This window comes from Cnephaeus nilssonii (genome assembly GCF_951640355.1).
Source record: "Cnephaeus nilssonii genome assembly, chromosome: 15".
NCBI classification, from domain to species: domain Eukaryota; kingdom Metazoa; phylum Chordata; class Mammalia; order Chiroptera; family Vespertilionidae; genus Cnephaeus; species Cnephaeus nilssonii.
The window spans coordinates 70,404,355-70,431,586 of record NC_137086.1 but is presented as its reverse complement, the minus strand read 5'-3'; the positions used below and the strand labels follow the sequence as shown (position 1 = coordinate 70,431,586).

Sequence of the window (27,232 nt, the reverse complement as noted above, 5' to 3'; positions counted from 1 at the left end):
ATTGAATCTCATTCATTGTTAATTACCAATGTTACTACACCGTGACCCTAACCCTGTCCCTAACCCTCTAACCCTTACCCTAAACCTAGTCCTAACCTGAGCCTGAACCCTAGCTAGCCCGAACCCTTATCCTAACCCTTACCCTTGCCCGAACCCCAATTCTCTAACGCTAACACCAGAACTAAGCTCGATGATGTCATCACTCCCAGCAGGTCCCCTGGCCCAAACCATTATCACCATTGAGCACTTGAGCCTGCCCAGGTGGCCCCTCCCCCTTGTTGACGTCAGCACTTCTGATTTAAAGGCCTAACCAAGCTGCTTTCAAAAACGCCAACTCATTCTCACTGAACTATAAATGTAACCAGTATCCAACTCAGTTCTATGTTCTTTGAACACAATATAACTGTCATGAAACAATGTGTTACAGACATTAAGGCCCTTTATTCACGTAATTCTCCTGTTTCAAGCACCTTCTTTTGGTGTTTTTTTTTACTCTGAGCCATTTTAAAATATAATTTTATTATCTTCAGACATTTTTCATTATATATGATATCTCCTATGATTCGGTATTGTTTTTGTTAGTAATCATTTTTCCTTTGGTAGTGATTCATTTTTATATTTGTCCTTAATATTATATATCTTTATTAGATTGTACAAAGTGTACAATTTATTCTGCATGGTTTTTTTTAATTTCTTTATTGATTAAGGTGTCACATATTTGTCCTCATCCCCCCATTTCCATCCCCCACCCCTCCCCATGGATGCCCCCACCCCCCTGTTGTCCTTAACCATTGGTTAGGCTTGTATGCATTCACACAAGTCCTTTGGTTGATCTCTTCCCCATACCCCCACCCTTCCCTACCCTCCCTCTGAGGCCCGACAGTCCGATCGATGCCTCCTTGTTTCTGCGTCTGTTGTTGTTCCTCAGTCTATGTTGTTCATCATTTCCCCTAGATGAGTGAGATCATGTGTTACTAGGAATATACTTATAAGAACCGAATGTGAGATGAGCAATAATCCTTATGCTGACAGGCAAATGAATCAGTCTGTAGTAAGTTTCTTTCTGGACCAACAGTTCTTTTGAGACCCAATTTCAATGTCCACCAGTTCCTTATGTGTACATGTCAGCACTGACTTTTCAGCTCTGGATGGTGGACAAATGGTGGTAATGCAGGTCCGACTCCCTCTGGTTTGGTCTCGCCTGGATCAAGGGGCACAGCTTCACCCAGACTCAGGGGCACGCGGCCTCACCCGGACCTGGGACCCAACATCACCCGGGCCCCGGGGCGTGTGGCCTCACCCGAACCCAGGTGCGCACGGCCTCACCTGGTCCCGGGATCCAGCCTCACCTGGACCCAGGGGCGCGTGGCCTCACCTGCACCCAGGGGCGTGTGGCCTCTCCCGGACCCAGGGGCGTGTGGCCTCTCCCAGACCCACGGGCGCTGCCTCTCCCAGACCCAGGGGCGCGTGGCCTCACCCGGACCCAGGGGCGTGTGGCCTCTCCCAAACCCACAGGCACAGCCTCACCCGGATCCGGGACACAGCCTCACCGGGATCCAGGGGTGCACGGCCTCACCCGAACCCAGGACCCAGCCTCACCCGGATCCAGGGGCGCACGGCCTCACCCGGGCCCAGGATCCAGCTCACCCGGACCCAGGGGCTCGTGGCCTCACCCGGACCCAGGGACGCGGCCTCAACCGGACCTGGGACCCAGCCTCACCCAGACCCGGGGGCGCACGGCCTCACCCGGACCTGTGGGCGCACGCCCTCTCCTGGACCCAGGGGCGTGTGGCCTCGCCCCGACCCAGGGGCGCGCGGCCTCACCCGGACCCGGGACCCAGCGGGGCTTCGTCTTCTTGATCCCAATTCCTGTCAGTCAATTCCCTCTCAGCAATTCCTTCGGCCATTTTCTCAAAGCTCTGGGGCGGCTGCCATCGAACTCACTGGGCGGCGGGCTCGGTGAAGCTCCGGTGTGCCCGGTGCATGGCGGCGGGCTGGTCCAAGGTCGCTGCGGCGTCACTCGGGTCTGCAGCGGTGACCAGTCGCCGGGCGAGCGCACCTGGATCCGCGACCCAGCGGGGCCTCGTCTTCCCGATCCCAACTCCCATCGGTCAATTCCTTCTCAGCAATTCCTCCGGCCATTGTTCTGGATGGTGTCTGCTCTGTTTTCCAGGTGTAGTTTCAAAATTGTTGTGGTAGGCAAAAATCAGGCTTCTGCCCTGTGCCGCCATCTTGGTCCTCCAGAAGATTCTTAAGTAACCTTATAAATGTGGTTCTGAACACTGTGTCATCCATTAGTTTACTTCCCTTCATCCCTTCTATTCGTGACCTGCTTCGGTGTCTTCACCTTTTGGCTGCCTCCCTATAACTCAGCTTCCCCAGTCTTCCTAGGTGGTCGCTCTTGGTACCCCCCTTTGTGGGCTGAGTGCAAAGTCTTGGTGTTGTTAAGCCTTGATTGCTGTTGGTACACTGGGAGGATTTGACCTCCAGTCCAATTGGCTGTGAGGATCAGCTGTGTCTACGCCGGGAGACAGCCTTATTCAACTAGACTTGCAAAATTGTAAAAGCCTCTGTGCTCAGCTTGGATGGGGCGGAGTTTCAGGGTGGAGCCTATAGCCTTGGCTTCCCGTCAGCCCCGCCCTATCAGGTTCCTGGGTCTCAGTGTCCCTCTGTACTCCCTGCAAACACCTCTGAGAGAAAAGCGCCCTGGAGTTTCGCCCGCTGCCAAACAGTCTAGTCTCTCCCCCAATGAATCTGGATTCCCAGATTCTCTCCCGGAACTGGGTTTCAGTGTAGTCGGAACTGGGGCTCAGCGCAGTCTGGCACTTTTGTCTCCTTCCCACCAGGGAAATTCAGCAGCACAGTCAACAGACCATCCTCTGCGTGCATTCCCGTGCGTGCCTCAGGTGCTCTACCTTTCGCCGCTTCTCTGCATTTCCGCCTTACAACCCAGATTCCCCCAGTATAAGCCTGGCTTCCCAGGGTCTTGCCTGGAACTGGGGTTCAGTGCAGTCGTAACTGGGGCTCAGCACGGTCCGGAGCTTTTGTCTCCTACCCGCTAGGGCAATTCAGCAGCACAGTCAACAGTCCATCCGCTGCGCACATTCACGTGCATGCCTCCGGACCTCTGCCTTTCGCTGCTCCTCTGTGCCTCCGCCCCACAGCCCAGATTCCCCCAGCATGAGCCTGGCTTCCCAGAGTCTCGCCCGGAACTGAGGTTCAGTGCAGTCGGAGCTGGGGTTCAGCGCAATCTGGAGCTTTTATCTCCTTCCCGCTAGAGAATGCCAGCCAGGCACTCAGCTGCCCCCTCCTCTCCAGCTCCGTCCTCCCCGCACGCGCGCGTGCTCGTGTCTCCATCCGTGTCTCCATACCTCAGGGTTTTACAGCTACTCTGATTTTCCTTGTGGTTTTCTCTTTCCTTCTAGTTGTGGGCATTTCAGTCAGCCAGCTTTCCTGTGGTTCTGGATGATGTCCGTTTTGACTTTTAGTTGTGTTTTTGATATTGTTGTGCCCGGCTGTAGGTTAGGTGTTTAACCTATGCCGCCATCTTGGTTTCCCCCTATCCTGCATGTTTTGACTTATTATTTGTTAATTTAGTTCTCCCAGCTTCCTTCAATTCTCAAAAGTTTTTTTTTAATTTCTTTATTGATTAAGGTGTCACATATTTGTCCTCATCCCCCCATTCTCATCCCACACCCCTCCCCACACATGCCCCCACACCCCTGTTGTCCTTAACCGTTGGTCAGGCTCATATGCTTGCACACAAGTCCTTTGGTTGATCTCTCCCCTTTACCCCCACCCTTCCCTACCCTCCCTCTGAGGCCTGACAGTCTGATCCATGCCTCCTTGTTTCTGGGTTTGTTCTTGTTCATCAGTCTATGTTGTTCATTATTTCCCCTAGATGAGTGAGATCATGTGCTATTAGAAATACACTTATAAGAACTGAAAATGAGACCAGCAATAATGGTTATGGTGGAAGGCAAACGAATCGGTCTGTAGTGAGTTTCTTTCTGGGCCAACAGTTCTTTTGAGACCCAATTTCAATGTCCAACAGTTCCTTATGTGTACATGTCAGCACTGACATTACAGTTCTGGATGGTGGACAAATGATGGTAATGCAGGTCCGACTCTCTCTGGTTTGGTCCTGGGCAACCTGCAGTGATGCACAGCTGCTAACTGCTAGTTTGGGAAGGCCACATCAGCGTCTTCCATCTCTGGACGGCTTCTCTTCTGTCTTCATGGCTGGAGTAGTCCTGTCGATTCCTCTCTGTTGCTGGAATCCACATGGTCTCGGAGTTGTTTTCTGAAAATATACAAACATATTCTCGACCAAAAGTTAATAAAGGAATATTTTCTATAAATTTGACTTGGGATCCTATTTCATTTTTTGCCCAAATGATTTTCCTCTGGCTTGTTTTGATACCCTGTGTGTTTTTCATGGGTGTCTTGCTTTTAGCCTTACAATTAATTTTCTAAAGTATTAATTTTCTAGATGTAATTTACTTACAGGATATTTTTCCTTACATGATATTCCTCTACTAACCCCTCCTTTTTTTATTTAAATGGTAGGAGGCTTTTGAAAATTTTATAATGTAGTCTTGGTGGCTTTTAAATTTTAATTTTTGCACTATAATATTACTGTTTTAGGTTCAGTACATGGTGCACAATCTTATCATGAGATGAAGTACCAATAAAAATTTTAGTTAACACTTTAGGAACACCTTTTTGTCCAGTACAATTAATTTTTCTAGAATATTCGTTTGTTTCAACTAGCCAATTTAAATTTGCCTGAAAACTTGACTACTATTTTACTGTCAAATTTATTACTCTAACAACAATCTTATTTTACCCTGTAAATATTAGAGGAAGGGATTATTTGCCTTCTTGAGTAGGTCCTGAGCATTCCTGGTGGTAGGCTGGATTTAGATATCGTAAACCCACTTCCCCACACCATGGGTACAAGACATCTCAAACAATTCTTGTTTGAGTGAGAGGGCAGCTGCTGTTGGCCAAGTCTCTGTCGGTCACCTGGGTCCTGATCTGAGCTGGGCATGGGAAGCACGAAGCAGCCATGGGGTCAGGAGACCTCCCACAGAAGGGGCTAGGGTTCAGGCCCCTGCAATGTTGGGTCCATTGGAACATGTATTCCTAGTGTATCAAGCACATTTCTAAATATTTCCCTAGTCTGGAGTCCTGAATTCTCAGTGCTACACTCTCATTTGTCCAGTACCCTGCTGGGAGCCTGGGAGGCACTGACTCTGCTCTCAGCACCTTGCGGGTTGCCGGGAAGCACTGACTCTGCTCTCAGCACCCTGCCAGGAGCTCGGGAGACACTGTGCTCTGCTCTCAGCACCCTGCCGGGAGTCCAGAAGGCACTGACTCTGTTCTCAGGTTATGTTTGTAAATTTCCAGAGTTTGATTCACATTCATCCATTGTTTCAAGCTCATTCATTGTGAATTCCAAGGGTTTAAACAGCGTTTTTATATTCATCCCAGCAATTTCAATAACAATTATTACCGTTTGAAAGACTATCCTATAGTTCACAATGCTTTGAATACAAATTCTCAGTATTTCAAAATTCAGTAGAGATGTTCGGGTTCTAAAACGGATTCCAAGTGTTTTACAAACACTCTGACACATCCCCCTGGTCTGTTATTTTGAGCTCTGAGAGTTTATCATTTTAATACAGCTATCTTACCTGCTTTTTAAAGGTACATTATTACTACTTTGAACACTAGCCTAATTATCATTTTGATTTCTTAGTGTTTTAAATACTTCCATCCTGTTATATAGATCTATGAAAACGAATTTTTTTAAGTGTTTCACCAACTTTTTTCTAAAAACGCCAACTCATTTTGATGGGAAAAGTAATTGTAAACAGTATCACACTCAGTTGTCAGGTCTTTGATCACGATTTCCCAGTGACAAAATTGTATTGTTCAGATATTAAATCTATTTGAACATGTATTTCTAGTGTATGAAGCTCATTTCTAAATATTTCCCTAGTCTGTACTTGTGAATTCTCAGTGTTACACTCACATTTCTCCACTTCAGGCAATCGCACCCACAACAGAATGCACCCTCCTGGCCCGCATCTTGGGCAAGCTCAGGAGATGGCATTACCTACTGGGTGCCCTAGGCTACTTTTCTCATTGTTATTTTGTGCTTGCCTAAGCTCGCAACCCCGCCCCCCCCCCTCCCGGGCCAATGGAGGGCCCTGAGGCACACTAGGACGCCCACCCTGCTTCCTGCCACGCTGCAACACTCCCCCTTCCCACCCCCAAACACCTGCACTGGGCCCAGGAGAGAGGCTCGGCCACTACTAACCTTGCCTTGGCGACTTTGGGGGTGGCGGGCACCCCTGGGTCTACTCTAGGATCCAAACCCCAGGAGCCTCCCCACACCCACACCCACACCCACCCCCGACCCCACCACCACGACCTCCACCCCCAAACAGGGAAAATTGTCTCGTGCCTTACAGAGGGCACCCCTGGGTTGGAGGCGTGTGTGTCTGTTACCCTGACTAAGGGAACAGGCTCCAGCGGGCTTGGCTCAGTGGACAGAGCGCAGGCCTGTGGATGGAAGGGTCTTGGGTTCCATTGGGGTCAAGGCCACTGACATCCCTTGAAAGCTAGACCTCTCCCTGCCCCCTCAGAGCGCCTGCAGGAGGCAACCAATCCAAGTGTCTCCCTCACATCCATGTTTCCCTCTGCCTCTCGGGGCCTCTTCCACTCGCCCTAAGAATCAATGGAAAAATAACCTGGCAGAGGATTAACCTTTTGCACTCGGATGTTGAGTGTGACTAAACACGGTTAGCATTAGAATAAAGGAATTGAGAAAAAAGCAAGCGAGTGCAAAGGGTTAAGATAGATGGATGGATAAATGAGTGAATGAATGAATGAAGGTGGGACAACTGAACACTCTAGTAGGAATCTGAGATCTGGCTCTCCTGGGACATCTTCATCCCATGGGCACAGGGCCCTCCGTACCCACCCTCAACTCTGGACCCACTCTGACTGCCGGGGGTCTGGTCTCTAGGTCCCGGACAAGGATGGCAAGAAGGTGGACTAGTCCAACTGAGTCTCCATGACCTCCTCACCATCTCCTGGGTGGAGCTCTGACAGGCAACTCCTGGTGTCCGGGCCGTTAGAGAAAACTGCCTGGGTCTCACTCGCCACAGCAGGAAAACCCACCATAAAGTCACTTGCCCTCATCTGGTGGTACCCAGGGTTGTCCGAATAGACTTCCAGCCACGAAGGAATAAAATGACCCCGCGACACCTAGGATTTCCGGAGGGTAGGGGAGCTTGGTCCCCAGCACTCACTTGCTCTTGTGCCCCCCATGACCTCAGATAGGCACTTGAGAGACCCAGCAAACCAGCCCTCCTGCAGTTTCTTCCACTCCAACTCTCACTCGCACTCACACACGCACACGCACACGCACGTACACAGCGGCAAGGATGGATGTGATGCCGCTGTGGCCTCCCTGGGATGGGCCAGCGCTAGGCTGTCACAGGTTCCCTGAGGCTCCATACTGCCCAGTGACAGCAGGCCTCAAAAGGGAGACTAGAGCCACCATCTGCGGTGAGTGAAACAGCTTTGGGTGTGAGCTCTTCCAAAGACGCCCCCTGAGACCATCTGGAGACCAGGGGAGGACACCCTGCTCTCTCCGAGGTCTCCAGTCAAGTGCGGAGATAGGGGCCTGGCTCAGGAATGCGGGAGCCCGGTGACCAGAGTTCTAGGTTCTGTATTGTCCTGTGACTGAGGAAGTGACATCACATGTGCAAGGTTCTGTGACCTGTATGTTTTCCTTTCAGCAGGCTTACCTGGAGACCCCTCAGGGCTTTGGACCGACACCCCCCACCCCCCATAAACAGTCCAAGTTTTCCAACTCAGCTTTCCCCCACGGCTTCCCCTTCCGCGCCACCAGGGCCACGGCGATCAGGAGAGGCGAGTTAGACCTGTGTCTGCCTGATGGGCTGAGTGTCCCGGCAAAGCCATCGAGTCTTCCTGGGCCTTGCCAGGGACCCTCCCGACACACGAGGGCTGATGTAAGAAACCATTTTCTAGAGACGCGGGCAGGTGTCTATGACATGAAACCTGCCACCCAAGTGGGCAGTATGACGCGTGCCGGATGAGATGCCAAAACTCAGAGGTGGCCAAAGGCTAAGACGGGCTTGGCTGTGGCCCGAACGGCCGCTTCCAACAGGCCTGGCTTTCAGCACCGTGATCCCGGTGGAGTCACAGCGCTCTGGGCCCCTTGCAGAGGTCTTCACCAGGACGCACCAGGGCGAGATGAAGGAAAGGAAGGTGTGACGGCCCGCGGTCTCCCGGGACACGTGCATCAGACCTTGGGCTTGCTGTGGGCCTCCGTGGTGGGCGGCCTCCACCTCGCCTGGCCCTGGACCCTGCCTTCGCACTTGCACATTTTTTGGCCACAACTATGCGTTGACCAATTGGCTTCTCCACAGCAAGAGGCTGCCTTGGGGATGTGAAGGGGAATCCCTAGGGGAGCCCAGTTGGGGAGGGCGCCCCCTTCCGGCTACCCAGCACAGGGCACCCGCTCCCATGAGCCGCCCTCTAGCATCTCGCCTCCCAGAGAAGCTCAGAAGGCAGGCGGGCAGGAGGTGGCTGAAGGCTCAGCAGGGAGAGATGTGGTCCTTGCCAGAGGGCAGGCGCGGGGGCGGGCAGAGGGTGGAGGGGGCGGGGGCTGAGCCCCAGGCCAGCCAGGGGGCCCGGAGCTCCACGGGCACGGAGGCCCGGAGGCCCGGAGGCCCGGCGCGGGCTCTTGAGGCTCCCGTAGGCCAGCTCTCATGTCTACGGCCATACCACCCTGAATGCGCCCTATCTCCTCTGATCTCCGAAGCTAAGCAGGTTCAGGCCTGGTTAGTACTTGGATGGGAGACCGCCTGGGAATACTGGGTGCTGTAGGCTTTTGCTTTTGCTTTGATTCTCATGATTTTTTCCACCTGCCCCATCCTCCTCCCTTTGGTGGCCTGTGTGTGGGGGAACCTCCCGTCCCCCGGGCTACTCTTGGAATTCAACCCTCACCCCCGTTGCGCGCCCCCTCCCCCCTCCCCGCCTCCTCCGTCCAAAGTTAGCAAAAGGGGTCTCGCGCCTTCCTCGCAGCTCCCCGGCTTCGGGATCGCAGGGGCGTGTGTGTCCCGTTCTCCCCCACAGGTGGAATCCCCCAGCGCACTTCCGGGGATGGGGATGGGGATGGGGGGGCCAACAGGTGCCCCACAACAGGGGGAACGGATTGAACCCACGCTGTTGCGCCGGGGAGGTAGCTCCCCAAACTGCTAAGGGAACCCTAAGGTCTCCGCCAGGGCCCCGGGCCGCCCCTCGCGTTTTGCCATCCCCAGGGGGCTTCTTCCTACCCGTTTGCGGTGGACACCCCCTTCCGCACTGCAGGCTATCGCACCCCCAACAGAAGGCGCCCGCCTGTCCCGCATCTTGGGCAAGCTCAGGAGATGGCATTACCTACCTGCCGGGTGCCCTAGGCTTTTCTCATTGTTATTTTGTGCTTGCCCAAGCTCGCCCCCTTCGGTCCCCCCCTCCCTCCAGGCCAATGCAGGGCCCTGAGGCGCACTTGGACGCCCGCCCCGCTTCCCGCCATGCTGCAGCACTCCCCCTCCCCACCCCCAAACACCAGCCCTGGGCCCAGGAGAGTGGCTGGGCCACTCCCAACCTCCCCTTGGCGATGTTGGGGGTGGGGGGCACCCCTGGGTCTACTCTGGGATCGGATGCCCGGGAGCCTCCCCACACCCACACCCGCCCCCGCCCCCGCCACCACGACCTCCACCCCCAATCAGGGAAAGGTGTCTCCCGCCTCACAGAGGGCACCCCTGGCTTGAAGGGATGTGTGTCTGTTACCCTGACTAGGGGAACAGGCTCCAGCGGGTTTGGCTCAGTGGACAGAGCGCAGGCCTGTGGATGGAAGGGTCTGGAGATCGACTGGGGTCAAGGCCACTTACCTCCCTTGCAGGCTGGATCCCTCCCTGCCCTCTCAGGGCACCTGCGGGAGGCAACCAATCCAAGTGTCTCCCTCACATCCATGTTTCCCTCTGCCTCTCCTGGCCTCTTCCACTCGCCCTAAGAATCAATGGAAAAATATCCTGGCAGAGGATTAAGATGGATGGATGGATGGATAGATGGATGGATGGATGGATGGATGGATGAAGGTGGAACAGCAATACACTCTAGTGGGAATCTGACATCAGGCTCTCCTGGGTCATCTTCATCCCGTGAGCACAGCGCCCTCCGTACCCACCCTCAACTCTGGGCCCACTCTGACTGCCGGGGGTCTGGTCTCGAGCTCCCGGACAAGGTTGGCAAGAAGTTGGACTAGTCCAACTGAGTCTCCATGACCTCCTCACCATCTCCTGGGTGGAGCTCTGACAGGCAACGCCTGGTGTCCGGGCCGTTAGAGAAAACTGCCTGAGTTTCACTCACCACGGCAGGAAAACCCACCATAAAGTCACTTGCCCTTATCTGGTGGTACCCAGGGTTGTCCGAATAGACGTCCAGCCATGAAGGAATAAAATGACCCCGCGACACCTAGGATTTCCGGAGGGTAGGGGAGTTTGGTCCCCAGCACTCACTTCCTCTTGTGCCTCCCATGACCTCAGACAGGCACTTGAGAGACCCAGCAAACCAGCCCTCCTGCAGTTTCTTCCACTCCAACTCTCACTCGCACTCGCACATGCACACGCCCATACACAGCGGCAAGGACGGATGTGATGCCCTCAAGTGCTCCCAGCTGTGGCCTCCCTGGGATGGGCCAGCGCTAGGCTGTCACAGGTTCCCGGAGGCTCCACACTGCCCAGTGACAGCAGGCCTCAGAAGGGAGACTAGAGCCACCGTCTGCGGTGAGGGAAACAGCTTTGGGTGTGAGCTCTTCCAAAGACGCCCCCTGAGACCATCTGGAGACCAGGGGAGGACACCCTGCTCTCTCCGAGGTCTCCAGCCCAGTGAGGAGATAGGGGCCTGGCTCAGGAATGCGGGAGCCCGGAGACCGGAGTTCTAGGTTCTGTATTGTCCTGCGACTGAGGAAGTGACATCACGTGTGCAAGGTTCCGTGACCTGTATGTTTTCCTTTCAGCAGGCTTACCTGGAGACCCCTCAGGGCTTTGGACCGACACCCCCACCCCCCCATACACAGTCCAAGTTTTCCAACTCAGCTCTCCCCCACGGCTTCCCCTTCCGCGCCACCAGGGTCCCGGCGATCAGGAGAGGCGAGTTAGACCTGTGTCTGCCTGATGGGCTGAGTGTCCCGGCAAAGCCACCGTGTCCTCCTGGGCCTTGCCAGGGACCCTCCCGACACACGAGGGATGATGCAAGAAACCGTTTTCCAGAGACGTGGGCAGGTGTCTATGATGTGAAACCTGCCACCCCCGTGGGCAGGGGGACACGTGCCGGATGACACGCAACAACTCAGAGGTGGCCAAAGTCTAAGACGGGCTTGGCTGTGGCCCGAACGGCCGCTTGCAACAGGCCTGGTTTTCAGCACCGTGATGCTGGTCGAGCCACAGCGCTCTGGGCCCCTTGCAGAGGTCTTCACGGTACGTGCGAGGGTGACAGGAAGGAAAGGAAGGTGTGACCGCCCGCCCCAGGTCACCTTCCACGGCCTCCCGGGACACGTCGCATCAGACCTTGGGCTTGCTGTGGGCCTCTGTGGTGGGCGGCCTCCACCTCGCCTGGCCCTGGACCCTGCCTTCGCACTTGCACATTTTTTGGCCACAACTATGCGTTGACCAATTGGCTTGTCCACAACAAGATGCTGCCTTGGGGATGTGAAGGGGAATCCCTAGGAGAGGCCAGTTTGGGAGGGCGCCCCCTTCCGGCTACCCAGCACATCGCACCCCCTACCGCGAGCCGCCCTCCCACATCCCGCCTCTCTGGGAAGCTCTGAAGGCGGCCTGGCGGGAGGCAGCTGAGGGCTCAGCAGGGAGAGATGAGGTCCCGGCCAGAGGGCGGGCGCGCGGGTGGGCAGACGGGCGGAGGGTGAGGGGGCTGAGCCCCAGGCCAGCCAGGGGGCCCGGAGGCCCGGCGCGGGCTCTTGAGGCTCCTGGAGGCCCACCCTCTCGCGTCTATGGCCATACCACCCTGAACGCGCCTGATCTCGGAAGCTAAGCAGGGTCGGGCCTGGTTAGTACTTGGATGGGAGACCACCTGGGAATACCGGGTGCTGTAGGCTTTTGCTTTTGCTTTGATTCTCATGATTTTTTCAGCCTGCCCCATCCTCCTCCCTTTGGCGGCGTGTGTGTGTGTGTGTGTGTGTGTGTGTGTGTGTGTGTGTGTGTGGAACCTCCCGTCCCCCGGGGCTACTCTTGGAACTCAACCCTCACCCCCGTAGCGCGCCCCCTCCCCCGTGCCCCCCTCCGCCGTCCAAAGTTAGGAAAAGGGGCTTCGCGCCTTCCTTTCAGCTCCCCTGCAAATCAGGATCGCAGGGCCGTGTGTCTTCCGTTCTCCCCCACAGGTGGAAGCCCCCAGCGCTCTTCCGGGGATTGGGGGGCGGGGGCAACAGGCACCCCACAACAGGGGGAAAGTATCGAACCCCCACTGCTGCGCCGGGGAGGTAGCTCCCCAAACTGCTAAGGGAACCCTGCGGTCTCCGCCAGGGCCCCGGGCCGCCCCTCGCGTTTTGCCATCCCCAGGGGGCTTCTTCCTACCCGTTTGCGGTGGACACCCCCTTCCGCACTGCAGGCTATCGCACCCCCAATGGAAGGCGCCCGCCTGCCCCGCATCTTGGGCAAGCTCAGGAGATGGCATTACCTGCCTGCCTGGTGCCCTAGGCTTTTCTCATTGTTATTTTGTGCTTGCCCAAGCTCGCCCCCCCGCCCCCCCACCCCCACGGGCCAATGCAGGGCCCTGAGGCGCACTTGGACGCCTGCCCCGCTTCCCGCCATGCTGCAGCACTCCCCCTCCCCACCCCCAAACACCAGCCCTGGGCCCAGGAGAGTGGCTGGGCCACTCCCAACCTCGCCTTGGCGATGTTGGGGGTGGGGGGCACCCCTGGGTCTACTCTGGGATCCGACCCCCGGAGCCTCCCCACACCCACACCCACCCGCGCCCCCGCCCCCAATCAGGGAAAGGTGTCTCCCGCCTCACAGAGGGCACCCCATGGTTGGAGGCGTGTGTGTCTGTTACCCTGACTAAGGGAACAGGCTCCAGCGGGTTTGGCTCAGTGGACAGAGCGCAGGCCTGTGGATGGAAGGCAGGGTCTCGGGTTCCACTGGGGTCAAGGCCACTTACCTCCCTTGCAGGCTGGATCCCCAAGGCTCTATTCACTGAGCCAAACCGGCTTCAGCTCTTCTGATTTTTTTTTGCTGAACATTCCACGCAGGTTTCTATGTCAGTGTACTGGTTCATAACAGGAAGGATGGTGTCCGAGCTACAGTCCATCTCAATAGGTCGTGAGTGGCCACTGGGAAAGGACTCCCTGGCAGGTTATCCAGCCTCTTTCATTTATACAAACTGTGGGATTCATATCTGGCCCCGAGGTATGGAAGGGAAACTTTAAACAAATCTTTCAGCTCATCAGGTGACAAAGCACAGCCTCCAGCACATCATGCTTATCAAAGGCGCTGAGAAACAAATGTGCCCGTGACCTAACCCTCCTGGGAAACAAATAAGCCCTGTGATCTACAAGCGTGGGAATAACACTCAGGTGTCAAACCCAGGTCATCCTCACAACCAGACCTCAAAGCTCAGTCCTAGCAGCTTCATGTCACCCTCTGGGTAAACAGTGTGTGTGGAAAAGAAAGCCTTTTAGTGTCAATGCACCATCAGCCACACCATCATCTCTGTTTTCTGACCACATTTTTGACCCCGTCCAGAGCCTTGGGAGCTGGTGGGGCATTGAAATAAATCTCTGAAAGTAGCCGAGCTCAGCCTCACTGAGAGTGCATCCCTGCCTGATTGGGAAGAGCTTTACAGGGCCGGCTTCACCACTTCCTCCTGGGGCCGCAGAGCACCCTGAGGCTGAAGAACAGCTTTCTGGGCACAATAGAAGGCTCTGATATGCTCTTCTGATTTTTTAAAAAATATATATTTTATTGATTTTTACAGAGAGGAAGGGAGAGGGACAGAGAGTTAGAAACATCGATCAGCTGCCTCCTGCACACCCCCCACTGGGGATGTACCCGCAACCAAGGCACATGCCCTAGACTGGAATCAAACCTGGGACGTTTCAGTCCGCAGGCCAACGCTCTATTCACTGAGCCAAACCGGCTTCAGCTCTTCTGATTTTTTTTTGCTGAACATTCCACGCAGGTTTCTATGTCAGTGTACTGGTTCATAACAGGAAGGATGGTGTCTGAGCTACTATGTTCCACTAGATCGGACTTGTTTCCAGCCAATGTCAAAGGCAACCTGCTTCCTCTGTCTGTTCTTCCATTGATGAGAGGAATCCACCGACGTGTGCCCTTACCAGTAGAATGCTTGTTGTTAACAATGAGCTATTCGGATGACGTCAGCCTGTGATATTTCTTGATGAAGTTGTTCATCATTCTGTTCTGCTTCTGAGCAATCTCGGTGTGTGCTGGAGCTCTGGCGACATCAGCTGGAATAGTGACTTCTGCCCCGGGAGGACCCTCCTCTGGGAGTTCTTCACTGACCAGAGACATAACCAGTGATGTCCTCCCAACTCGAGGTTCTCCCACCAGCAGGATCCACACGTCTTTCTTCATGTCAGCGGTGGCGGCAGCAGCTCCTAGGGGCCGGGCTGGCATGCGTAGAGCGGACTCCTCTCGCTAGGAGTGCCCACTCCTCAGCACTGCTCTCCCCATGCTGCCGGCTCTGCCTGCCCCCCTGGAGCCAGGGCCCCCAGGCCCGCCGGGACACCTCCTCTGCTGCAAACCCCCATTTTATAGATTTTCACAGGAGGGGTCTATTTGCTTCAACAAGTAGCATCTATCCATACCCTACCAGTTACCTGGCAACCTGAGGCAGCTGGCACCGGTTTCTGATGAAGGTGACACGTCCTTGGCCCGCTAGGTGCTTAGCCCCCCCGGGTGCTGGCAGCCTTAGGAAGGCAGGGTCACATCTGCAGGTGGGGCACGGGGGTCAGGACCATCGGGATCCCGAAGGTCACTGTGGTGTGAGAGGCCTCAGGAGGGTGCTCGTGCCTCAGCCCGAGGAAGAGGTGGAGGCAGGGTGAGGGGAGGTGAGGAGGGCAATGGAGACGGCCTTTAAATTCATTAAACCTAGAATTCCATACAAGTCAAAACAGCGACAGACCGGAGTGGAAGGAGTACCCTCAGACACGTGAAGGTTCAAAGCTTTCGCTCCCACCCTCCCTGCCATTAGGAGCGCTAAGCGGTGGGCTCCTGTGAGTTCACCAGGGACAAGGGGGCCGGCTCCTGGGCCAGTGGCTCTGAATCCCGACTGGGGACAGCTTTCCTTGGCTCCTGGCCTTTGGGTGCCTCCTCAGAGACCATCTCTCACACTCCTTTCACGTGGCTGGTACAGGGTAGCTAACATCTGATGTGGTGGAGAGATGGTGTGCAGGCAGTAATGCGTGGTCTGCCACAGCGGCCTGCCTGGGAGGGTCTGGAAAATTGACATTTTAGCAGTATGCTACCCTCGATGCCGGAGAACTAGGGCCAGGGCTCGTTAAGTCAGGCTGCCCTCCGCTGAGGAAGCAATGCCTGCCTAGGACTGCGCGACCAGCCCTCCTGCAGTGGCCCCGAGCTCGGTGGTCTACCACGTCCCCCCTTTTTGTTCACATTCAAGCATCAGGCTGGACACAACCCTCCTTGGCCCCCCAGTCCAGGACAGGTGTTATAGGTGGTGGGACGGCACCAGTGTCTGGGCTCAGCACCTCAGTGCCTGGGTTCTGGCTGGGAGAGAATTCAGAGCCAACTCCAACTGTAGGAAAACATTTATTTGGAAAATCAGAGACAGAAGCAATTCCTAAAAGAAATGGGCTCAGGAAGCAAGCTGTAGAGGTAAAAGAAGGGCCCCTGGAGCGGGGGCCTGAGGGAAGTCATGGGAACTCGCCTTGGGGGACAGGGGAGGGAGGGAGGGAGGGGAAAGGCAGGGTCCTGTTCCCTGGAGGGAGGCGCTGGGTCCTCCGGCCTAAGGGCTCTAAGGGTGCAGACTTCAGGGGAGGTCCCAGGAAGATCTCAGTAGGACAGTCAGCAGCTTTCCTGGTGTGTCCTTTCAGGGTCATGGCCTCCACCAGGGCAGGGTCAGCACCAGGGCAGGGTCAGCACCAGGGCAGGGGTCATCACCAGGGCAGGGTCAGCACCAGGGCAGGGGGTCATCACCAGGGCAGGGGTCATCACCAGGGCAGGGTCAGCACCAGGGCAGCTGGGCCTGACGGCAGCCGTGGGGTCACTTGTCTGGTTTTGCTGCTCTTCTGGGCCTGGAGCTGAACTACAACTGAGGCCCAGATGTTACCTCTGGGGAGGAAAGGTCAGGGGTCCAAACGCAGGAGCAGCGACCTGCTGGGGAGGAAGGTCACGGGGTGTGTGTGGGGGGGAGGTCCCTACAATTGACTGCCGATTCCCGGGACCTGAGCCTTCCCGCCCCGGTGACCAGTACCTGCCCCCGGTCCGGGCTCTGCTCACGCCCGTCCCGCTGCGCCCACAGAACTACCCCACTCCCTAGCCCATCCCCACTGAGCGTCCGAGGGCCCCGCTCCGCCCCAGCCCCCTCGCGGCCAGGAGGGACGGGTGCACAGGAGAGCGCTTCGCGAGCCCTGCCCCGCCTCCGGGGCCCCAGATGCGGCGGCCTTTCCTTTCCTGAGGAAGCCAGGCTCCGTGACCGACAACTCCTCCGGGACGGCCGCCCGCGGCGCCGCCGACCGGATGCGCCCGCCCGCGGCGCCCGCCCGGGCCCCGACCGGAAGTCGCCCAGGCCGGCTCGCTACGCCCGGCGCGCATAGACGTCACTGCCCCGCCTCTGGCTCCGCCCCCTCCAGGCGACCCGGAAGTTGTACTTGCGATCCTGCGTTCCCTCTCCCACAATACCCTGCGCTCTTTCTTTCCAACTTGCCGGCACGGTGCGTTCGCTCGCTCGGTGGTCTCAGCCATCCGGCTCCATCCTCCCCCGCGGCGGCGCTGCCCAGGCCGGCGGGCTCTCCTAAGCTGGGCCGGGGCATCGGAGTCCCGGGATGGGAGCCCGCCCGGCGCTGAGGGCTCGCAGCCTGGAAGAGGGTGGCCTAGGCCCGGCGCGGGGCTCTCGGGGCGGGGGCGCCGGTTGGGTGGAGGGCTTAGCTCTGCCCGGCCTGGGGCGCGGGGCGGGCGGGCGTGGCCGTGCGCTCCCCACTGCTCAGCTTCCTTGTCGCCTCGCTTTAGATGGCTCCCGCAAAGAAGGGTGGCGAGAAGAAGAAGGGCCGCTCCGCCATCAACGAGGTGGTGACCAGGGAGTACACCATCAACATCCACAAGCGCATCCACGGCGTGTGAGTACCCCGCCCGCGGCGGGAGGCCGGCTGGGCCGGAGCTTTTCTTTACAAACCCGGTCTGCGCTCCGGGGCCGATTGCGGTGCGGAGGGTTAGTGCCGCTGGAGGGACCGGCGGAGGCGCGAGGTGGAGGAAGGTTCCTGGGAGAGCCGGCCGGGGCGCCGTGCTCATCGGCCCCCTCGGAGCGTGGGATTGGCTCCAACAGGCGTGGGCAGGCGAACGATGCTGTGCGAGAGAAAGGAAGCTTTTCGTGCCTCCAGACTCGAGGGAAGTGGGCCGATCAGGCGTGTCCATCCCAGAGTATGGACACCTAGCCGGGTTGTGTCGGTTCTGACCCACACCAGGACGGGTAACTGATGCTGGCCGAGGTGAAGGGAGGGAGCCAGGAGGAGAAGGCGTGGCGGGACCTGCAGGGCAGTGTTGGCGGGAGGACTCGCCATGCACTGGAATGTCGGGAGCGATTTTGAATGTTTGACTGGGGTTGGTTTTTAGTTCTTAGGATCAGAAGGTTTTCCGCTTCCGGCTTACCGCTGGAAAGGGAGAGCAGACCTGAATGCCGTTTGGAGTGGGTCTGAAAGCACGTGTTCCAGGGCAGACAGGAGACAGGACTTGGCACAGCCTGTGCAGCAGAATTTCTTGCACTTGTCTGGGCAGCCTCGCTGGGACAACGCATTTTTCCAGGGGCTCAGATGTGCAGCCTCGTGGGCACAGGGCGGCTGTCAGCACTGCACGCCCAGCCTAGGGCCACCCTGGCCTTCTCTGTTGGGGGTCTCTACAGGGCTTCCGGGGCCTTTTTGTGCATTGATGTTGCTTCTGAGTAACCGCGGCTCGGCCCACCACCCCTTCACGCATTTTGAGCTTTCTTCTTACAGGCTCTTGTGAGCTGGGCACTGCCAGCGGCTCTTGCAGGTTTAGCAGGGAACCCAGAGGTCCTACTTTCCCAGTTCCCTTACCGGAGGTTAGACAACCAACATTGAGATGTAGATGGTGAGACGTGCGGAGTGACAAGGGCTGCTGTAAAGGCCACCCCAGTAATAGGACATTTGAAAAGTAAGGTGGGCCATTGCAGGTGAGCAAGTTTTTCAGGCATTTTGTGCTTTGTTACAAAGCCCTAAGCAAAGGCCTATGTGTACTAAACCCTTTTCCTTCTCTAGCTGCTCCTTCTCGGTCTTGGTTGAGTCCCAGGACTCAGTCCCTCTGTCTCTACGTGGGTGTTTACATCTCACTCTGCACGGCCCCAGCCAACAGGGCAAAGGAGCACGCCCTGTTGGCTCTGCCTCCCCTCTGACCCAGCCTGGATCCCGGCAGCATTCTCTGTCCTTCGCTAGTGTGCAGCTCCCTCTCCTGGTTCCCTTCACAAACCCTGGCATGTCCTCACCTCCATTGGCTCCCCATCTTACTCAGAGTGGAATCCAAAGTATTTGCTGTGGTTGCATGTGGACTGGCCACTTAGTTTCCTGGTCACACCAGGCACGGATCTGGTTGGGGAGCTGGCTTGGGTCGCCCCCGCCCCGCCCCCTTAGATGCTTTCCTCGCACACCCTGCATGGCCGCCTCAGCACCTTCAGCTCGGGCCCCCATATCTCCGTGGTCATCTTATTCAAACCTGCAGCCCATCCCAGTGCTCTGCCTTTCCCTAGTTCATCTTTCTATCACACTTGACACCAGCTGATGCGCTCCAGAGGGTCGCCTACACGATCTGGAGAAGGGATTCTTCCACACCCTGGTGTGGTTTCGGGCACCTTTTGTTTCTGACGGTTAGGGTTGTGAGGAGTGGTGTGAGCTTGCTTGTGGAAGTAATCAGGAGCTGGTGAGAGTGGAGGAGGGAGCAGGGGAGACACGGTCAAGCAGCTGTGGGTTGGGTGGAGAGCCGGATTTTTTGTGGGTCATGGACCTTATTGGAGGTTTAGAGCAGAATGAAGCCCCTGTAATGGCTCCGTTTGTCGCTCTTACTGCATCCAGTACGTTTGCCTCATCTGGCGGGAAGGAGCACCTCTGAGGCCGTTGGGTGACGGAGGTGAGCCATGGACAGGGCCCCTCTGACCGTCATGCTGTGAACACCCTTTATTTTTTTTTAATGTTTTTATTTCAGAGGGGAAGGGGGAGAGACAGGAACATCAGCAACTCTTCAGACTGTTCTCTCTGCACCCCACTTGGAATGGCCTACACATGTGTGACCACTTCCACCTGTAGTAAAAGTGTTGCTTTTTTCACGTCTTTAAGTAAAAGCATAAAATTTAAATGGATGCCTGTATCCTTATCTAAACAGCACGCTGAAGGTGCCGGCAGGACTTAATGATGGTGCCTGGCACCTCCCAAGAGCTCCGTAGCGTTGATTCGACCTCAGGTACTTGGTAGGGGCTCTGTGCGCTGCAGGCCTGCTCTCAGCACAGACCCGGGCAGGGGCTCTGTGCGCTGCAGGCCTCTACTCAGCACAGACCCGGGCAGGGGCTCTGTGCGCTGCAGGCCTGCTCTCAGCACACACCCGGGCAGGGGCTCTGTGCGCTGCAGGCCTGCTCTCAGCACACACCCGGGCAGGGGCTCTGTGCGCTGCAGGCCTGCTCTCAGCACACACCCGGGCAGGGGCTCTGTGCGCTGCAGGCCTCTGCTCTCAGCACACACCCGTGCAGGGGCTCTGTGCGCTGCAGGCCTCTGCTCTCAGCACACACCCGTGCAGGGGCTCTGTGCGCTGCAGGCCTCTGCTCTCAGCACAGACCCGGGCAGGGGCTCTGTACGCTGCAGGCCTCTACTCAGCACACACCTGGGCAGGGGCTCTGCGCTGCAGGCCTCTGCTCTCAGCACACACCCGGGCAGGGGCTCTGTGCGCTGCAGGCCTGCTCTCAGCACACACCCGGGCAGGGAACTTAAATTCGTGCTGAGTGGGCTCCAAAAACATGCTCTGTCTTAAAGTGTGACAAATCTACTTACCATATTCCTATGTTGTGCAGTGTTACATGTTTTATGTTGAAGTATGTTCCAATGTCATTCTTAGATTATATTATATTTTCTAGACAGGATAGAGTTTGGAGGTGCTTTTGCTTATCAGGAACGGGTTGGCCATTGTGTATGTTAGCGTTACTTAGGGTCCTGTGCAGAGCCCTCGTCTTCCGTCACTGAATGGGGGCACTTCCTGTTACACCAGTTGCTGGGCATTAACGCTGGTAGAAAAAGGATTCTGCCTTGTTAAAGTTTGGTTTAGGTTTTTTATGAAAATAGGACATTCGGTTTAATTTTGTGCTCCTCTAATTCATTTTTACTTATGTTTGAATCTAAGGGGTTTCAAGAAGCGTGCCCCTCGAGCACTCAAGGAGATCCGGAAATTTGCCATGAAGGAGATGGGGACTCCAGACGTGCGTATTGACACCAGGCTCAACAAAGCTGTCTGGGCCAAAGGAATAAGGTATGAAGTTATGTGTTATAAGAGTCAAAATTACACCCGCTTAATCCACTTACTCCGAACCCTGTGTATGAGCTCAGTGATCGCTGATGCATATCCAATGTAATAAAAGGGTCGTATGCAAATTGACCCTAACGGCTGAATGACTGCTTGACCGGTCACTGTGAGGTGCAGTGACCACCTCTCAGTCCCTTTCCCCAGCCCGCAGGCTCCCATTACCTGATGGCAAAAGGGAACGGGGTGGGGGGGTGGGGGGCGCGTGACACAGGGCGACCTGCGCAGGGGCAGGGCTGGCCAGCAGGCAGGAGCAGCCGACCTCCTGGTTCCTCCTCCCGGCCAGCAGGCTCAGCTCTCCCAATGGCCAACGGAGAGGTGGGGGGCTGGGCGAGGGGCCGGCTGAAGATGGCCCTGATCACAGGCCAGGCCTAGTGATCGTATCCAAGCACGGATTCCGTGTGCTGGGCCTCTAGTGGGATTACAAACAAAGTGAGGCAGTAACTCACAGGGGCTGTCTGCAGAGAAGTATTTGTAATGAGGCCCTAATGGGGCCAGCAGTGCGGGGCTGGTAGGAGCTTTGCACGAAGAAGAGATGTGGTGTGATCTGGGAACAGGTTGATGAAGGTGACCTGAAGGACAGGAGGAGGGTGGAGTGTTAGGCAGGAGGCAGATCAGGGGGAGTCTTGTAGGTCGTGGCAAAGAGTTTGGCTTTATCTCTAGAAGCCACTGGAGCACTGGTTTTCAACCAGAGGCGATTTTTCCTCCCCTTCCCGGGCACATAGTTGGTATCACTGGTGGGGTTGCCACAGGCCAAGGGTTCTGGAAACATCCTAAAAGGCACACAGCAGCCTCCACCACAAAGAATCACCCAGCCCCAATGTCAGTAGAGCTGCGGTTGAGAAACCCTGCGTATAAGCAGGAGGGTGTTTTTGCTGTGAAGGACGATGAAGGTGCCAGTGTGGAGGTGGGACCAACTAAGGGCTGTGAAGTGGCAGGGGCTGGGCGATGGTATGAGCTGGTGTAGGGCGGGGTGGCGTCTGGGTTGCTCTTCAGTGTTGGGGTGGAGTGGGTGACAACCCCTGAGCAGCCTGCAGTGGGCCAGCAGTCAGAGTTCAGCAGAAATGGATCTAACACAGGAGCCGCCCGTGATGGCCCCTTTGAGGTGTGCGGAGTGGTGTCCTAGAAGCCAGGAGAGTGTCCCAGGTTGGAGGACACTTCACATCCTCAGACCAATGAGGAGGGACTGCATGCCTGAGCAGGGAAAGCACACTTGTAACCCTCCTGTGCTGAATGTAGACTGCGGAGGGTGGTGGTTCTCCAGATTGACATTTTAGACAAAGCCCATCACCACGGTGTCTGCTGGTGGCCGAGAGGACCTGGCAAGTAGGCTCATTTCCGCGTTGGTCTAGTGTCCGTGCCGGCTGCTCATCAGATTGGAAGCATGTTACAGAAGTGGTGGCTGTGTCATGATAGCGTTGACCTGACCAACATGTTGATGTTTCTTATTAGGAATGTCCCATATCGTATCCGGGTACGTTTGTCTAGAAAACGTAACGAGGATGAAGATTCACCAAACAAGCTGTATACATTGGTCACCTATGTGCCTGTCACCACTTTCAAAAGTAAGTTTCACGCCATTCCACAGAGCTGCCGGCGGGAAAGACTGGGCGGTGGAAGGTGACCGTCTTCTCTCCTTTTGCAGATCTACAGACCGTTAATGTGGACGAGAACTAATGCTGATGGTCGAATAAAGTTATACAACTGCCTTGGAGGTTGGTTTTCTGTTTCTGACGGCAACGTAATGTTTGTAATCTTAAAGTAGTTCCCAGTTACCGAATCATTTGGAGAGGTTTCTTTAATACTATCTTTGTATCCCTTTTCCCAGCCCCTGGAGTTTCTGAGTATTTAGACAGGCCTAAGCAGGGTTTTCTAGGTAATTTTGCCGTGTAGCCTGGCTTTAGGACCCTGCAGGTAGTTGGACATTGGAGGTGCAATGGTTAGTGCTTTTACGTGCATGTTTCGTTGACTCTAAAAGATAAACATTTTCCCAGAAACTGGCATGTAGAACTTGGTTGCCATCGGCCAGTTTTCATTTTAACAAACTGAAATGATGCAATTCATAGCATCTTAGGTGTAATGTGTATTGATATGATATAATTGTCAAGAAGTACAGAATTGTCTTCTAAAATGATATTCTGATGGGGTCAGGTTTATGTTTAATTTAATGTACAGTTAATGTTTTAGCTCACTTGTAACGGCCCCAGGAGGTATTTTTAGTTCCAGTTTACATGGGGCTAAAGCTCAGACGGCTAAAGCTCATCCAGCCCCAAATCCAAATTTGGCTGAGAACTGTGTTGCATTACTGTGTGTAGCACTGCAAGGGTTAAAGACCCCACTGTGGTGCACGCTGGCTTAGAACACCAGGCGCGGGGGGGGGGGGGGGGGGGGGGAGAGTCGGTCGGTCTGTCTCCAGCCTCTGTTCACTGCACAATCCAGAACTCAAACAAGTGCGAGGTATAAACAAAGGAACAAAGTCGCTACAAAAATTTATTAAAAAACTTGGAGGCCAACATTGATAGCATGGTTTGCACACAACATTTTTGTAAGGAAAGGGAATACAACCAAATATATTAAAATGGTTTCAATTACCAGCATTGAAACATTTGTGCAAAGAAAAAGCCAAATGCAGTTGCACAGACAGTGGCTCTTAGATCTTCAAAGTGAACTTGACTCTAGACCTCCCATTATCTACGTGAAAAATGAGAGCGTGGGCGTTTCTTCGTCTGGGTTAGCATAGTGCATTGGACCCGTGTTCTGTCAATGAGAGCATCACAGCAGCAGTAAATCTGATCGTCAACAGCCTGGCCTGGCCGCTGTGGCTGGGTGGGTTGGAGCGTCACCCTGCACACTGGAAGGCTGCAGGTTTGATTCCCAATCGGCACACGACTTAGGTTGCAGGTCCCATGGGAGGCAACTGACATCCATGTCGCTCCCTCTAAAAACACAGAAATGTTGAGGATTGCATCAGTTCTCCGGGCCACAGTTGGGGCGGTCAGGTTGCTTACCTGCATGCCCAGATTGTAGGCTGTACTCAGAATGAAGGAGACTCAAATCTGGATTTATGGGGCTGACAACCTACAAACTGGTGGTTCTTGTTTGTTATGACCAGCTCATCTCAGCAAATCACTGTCTTGCTTAAGTTCAGGCAGTAATTGGCTGCTCGTTTCAAAAGTTTTGAGGCTGTACTGATTGACCTTGGCGTTTTCAAGTTTGGATTTAATGTCCAGTGGCTTTTCAAAAAAGTTTACTAATGACTGTTCAGTCAGAAGTGAAGCTAAAATGTGTTCAAGGGAGACTGTCCAGTCGCCTTCCGCCTCTTCGGGAAATGCCCGGGGAGCTGTCCCAGTGTCTGAGTCCCCAAAAACAGAGCCCTGCTCGGGAGAAGGGGCTGAGGCCCCCGGCCCCTCCCCGCTGTCCTGGGAGCAGCTCCCGGAGCTGCTGCTGCTGCTGCTGCTGCGCTGCCCCACCTCCCCGATCTGCAGCAGCAGCGTGGTTACCGTGGCGATGGCTTGATATAAGTCGTTTTCCTCTGGGTCTTCATGGAACATGCTGTACAAAGTTTTACAGAACTGGATGAATTCTCTCTGGAATACAAAAAAAGTATATAGCAGCATGACCAGGATGGAAATAAATGCATTCTTAAAAGAACTTTATACTTGGTAGTACTCAGAGGAAATGAAATAGCTTTTTGAAGCAAAATATGAGAAAAGGTATTCTCTGCTCTTTGCCTCCAGGGAATTTCAGCACACTTAGAAGTGTGCTATTCATCTACACAACTAGTAAGTGTGTGCACACCTTTCAACCCACAAGTGCTGGAATGTGGCATAGAAACCAAGGTTTTGGAGATTTGACAGTGCTGTCTGCTATAGCATCGGTGTTGAAGCAGCTGTAGTATACTAATTTTTCAGGGAAGAAAGCTGTGTCCACAGTGCCCCCATATGCTATCACCAGGGAAGAAACTGACTTGATCACCACCTGGGTAAATGGGTGATAGAAGAACCTTTCAAAGACATGAACCAGCCCTAGCTGGTTTGGCTCAGTGGATAGAGCTTCATTCAGCCTGTGGACTGAAGAGTCCTGGGTTCAATAACGGTCAATGGCACATGCCCGGGTTGTGGGCTCGATCCCCAGTAAGGGGTGTGTGGGAGGCAGCTGATCCATGATTCCCTCTCATTGATGTTTCTATCTCTTCCCTCTGAAATCAAGAAAAATATTTTTAAAAAAGATGAAGCAGTGCCTGTTTTGAAGACCTTTGAATATATAAATGGACCACATTTTCCCATTTAATTACCACAATGTCCAGCTCCCAGAAGTTATAAAACCCTTTGAATATGGCTTTGGTGGTAAAGGGGCCCCAGCTTAATTATTAGGCTTACTTCTGAACAGATTGTTTGACAAAAGTTAATTCACACAGAATACAGTCCATACCTGGCTCATTTGGGGCAACTCAGTCTCAGATTTAGGTTTTTCTTTGGCTAAATCCTTAATCATCTGCTTTAGCTGTTTCTGATAATCAGAGGCATCATCTGAGACAAAGGAAGCAATATATAGTTTAAATAGTTTCAGTAAAAGTAAAATATTCTGAAGGGGAGATGAGAAATTAAACCAAGATCTGCAAACGAGCCCAGGAAACATGGGGGGGAGAGCTGCCGACCGTGAAGGGGGTGTGGCTGCTGGGTGACTTGCTACTAGAGGACGGCAGGTGGTCGCCCAGCACACTGCAGCCCTGAAGGCTCCTGGCCTTGGGAAGCAGTGTGCTCGGTGCTGGTTCTCAGGAGGGGTTAAGTACTGAGCCGCTGGTCTGGCTCCTGACAGTGAAAGGGTACATGCCGTTTGGTTTCCCAAAAACCAGGGGTCTTGACGTCGACAGCAGAGGGTTCTTCAGTGGTGACTGGCTGTCTTGGTCATCTTCAGTGAGGGCTTAAAAAGAGATTGAACAAATTATTTCAACTAAAATCCAAGCTTTTTAGGTAAAGAAACTAATAGATAAGTAAGCGGAGCCTGGTGTACACCTGCGCAGTCTGGGTTCACAGCCAAGAACATGGTGCACACCACAGTGATGCCTGTCCCTGGTGCGCACCCTGCTGCGGTTCATGACGTGCCAGTTCACAGGACTGACAGGCACTGGGCAGCAGCGTGGGGAGTAAAAGCCATTGTTTAAATACAAGTACGTTTATAGACTACATACAGGTTTTACACAAACAAAATCTTGAGATGGGATAATAGGTAATTTAAACTTTTCATGTTATTTTTCTCCGAGCACATACTGCTATATAATTTCTAACTGCAAAAAGCTTTACTGGATGCAAAGCATTTTATTTTGAGTTTTAAACTGCACAAAGGTCCAGTTATATCAGAACCCTAATGCACTGCTGATGGAATAGAAGGTGTTACAGAGACAGTTCCTCAAAAGTTAAATTACTATTCAACCCCAAAATTCCAGTAGGCAGGTAGGTATGCACCAAATGGGAATGGAAAAGTGTCAACTCAGAAACGTGTACACTGATGTCTGTAACAGCGTTGTCCCTAAGAACTGGTGAATGGATCACTGCTGGCATGCCCGTAAACCTGAGGACCACTTTCAGCCACAGAATGATGTGTTGACACATGCTACCACACTGGTGAACCGTGCAAACGTGCTAAGCGAAAGCAGCCAGACAAAAAGGGGCACACTGCGTGGTTCCCTTTATGAAATACTGGACGAGGCAAGTCTAGAGACCCCAGAGGACAATGGATGGACTGGGGCACAGCTAAACGGTATGGGCTTTCTTGGGGTGATGACAGTGTTCTAAATACACTAAAAGCCACTGGGCTGCACACTGTGAATGAATTATAGATTAGTACAATTTACCAAGGGGATTATGGACAAAGGGCCCTCATTTTAAAAGGTTGAAGCTTACTAGTAAACAATTCACTGACAAAGGCAAAATTCAGTTGTGATGGGACAAATGTCCACAAGATGGTACCAAAGCCTTGATAAGCTACCTTCTTGAAAGGTAGGTTTCTGGGTTTTTTCCTTAACTTTTTCTTTGGTACAAAGATACAGGCATTCTCTTTCCCAACTTTGCCCAAGACAAATTTTACACAGTGAGAAGCCACTCAGACTGAAGAGGAAAATGGTTAACAACAGACACTGGGTGGTGCTAGGGCTAGCATGATGGAAATGGACTTCCTGGACAGTCACTGAGGTCAACAGCACATGGCCCCTGTCCTCAGAGCTTGGTATATGAGACAAACCTATTCACAAGTCACAACTGCTTCAACGCAAGGACCAGTGAACACCAATGTCATGGGAGCCTAGAGCAGGAAGATTCACGCGGTGGGCAGTGTCCAGAAAAGGAGCAGATAAAGGCAATCGTGACCTG

The 27,232-nt window shown here is 54.4% G+C and overlaps 2 protein-coding genes across 2 annotated transcripts in view; one reads left to right on the top strand and one right to left on the bottom strand.

Annotated features, from left to right (window-relative positions):
- Positions 1 to 16,938: 16,938 nt before the first annotated feature.
- Positions 16,939 to 22,578, top strand: RPL31 (ribosomal protein L31). Its single transcript, XM_079792902.1, has 5 exons — positions 16,939 to 17,011; positions 17,307 to 17,413; positions 20,688 to 20,813; positions 22,317 to 22,429; positions 22,510 to 22,578. The coding sequence occupies exons 2-5, from the start codon at positions 17,307 to 17,309 to the stop codon at positions 22,539 to 22,541; spliced, it is 378 nt and encodes a 125-aa protein (XP_079649028.1). The 5' UTR covers positions 16,939 to 17,011; the 3' UTR covers positions 22,542 to 22,578.
- A 691-nt stretch (positions 22,579 to 23,269) lies between these two features.
- The window catches only part of TBC1D8 (TBC1 domain family member 8), a 107,590-nt gene continuing 103,627 nt past the window's right edge, over positions 23,270 to 27,232 (bottom strand). The window contains 3 exon segments of the mRNA XM_079792245.1: positions 23,270 to 24,451; positions 25,296 to 25,393; positions 25,698 to 25,787. Of these exon segments, the coding sequence (XP_079648371.1) occupies positions 23,978 to 24,451; positions 25,296 to 25,393; positions 25,698 to 25,787 (662 nt within the window). The 3' untranslated portion in view covers positions 23,270 to 23,977.

Excerpts from the sequence above, each read along its gene's own strand:
- RPL31 (XM_079792902.1), top strand. The coding sequence starts at position 17,307 with ATGGCTCCCGCAAAGAAGGGTGGCGAGAAGAAGAAGGGCCGCTCCGCC. Across the intron at positions 20,814-22,316 it reads GTCTGGGCCAAAGGAATAAG|GAATGTCCCATATCGTATCC; the intron begins GTATGAAGTTAT and ends GTTTCTTATTAG. Across the intron at positions 22,430-22,509 it reads GCCTGTCACCACTTTCAAAA|ATCTACAGACCGTTAATGTG; the intron begins GTAAGTTTCACG and ends CTCCTTTTGCAG.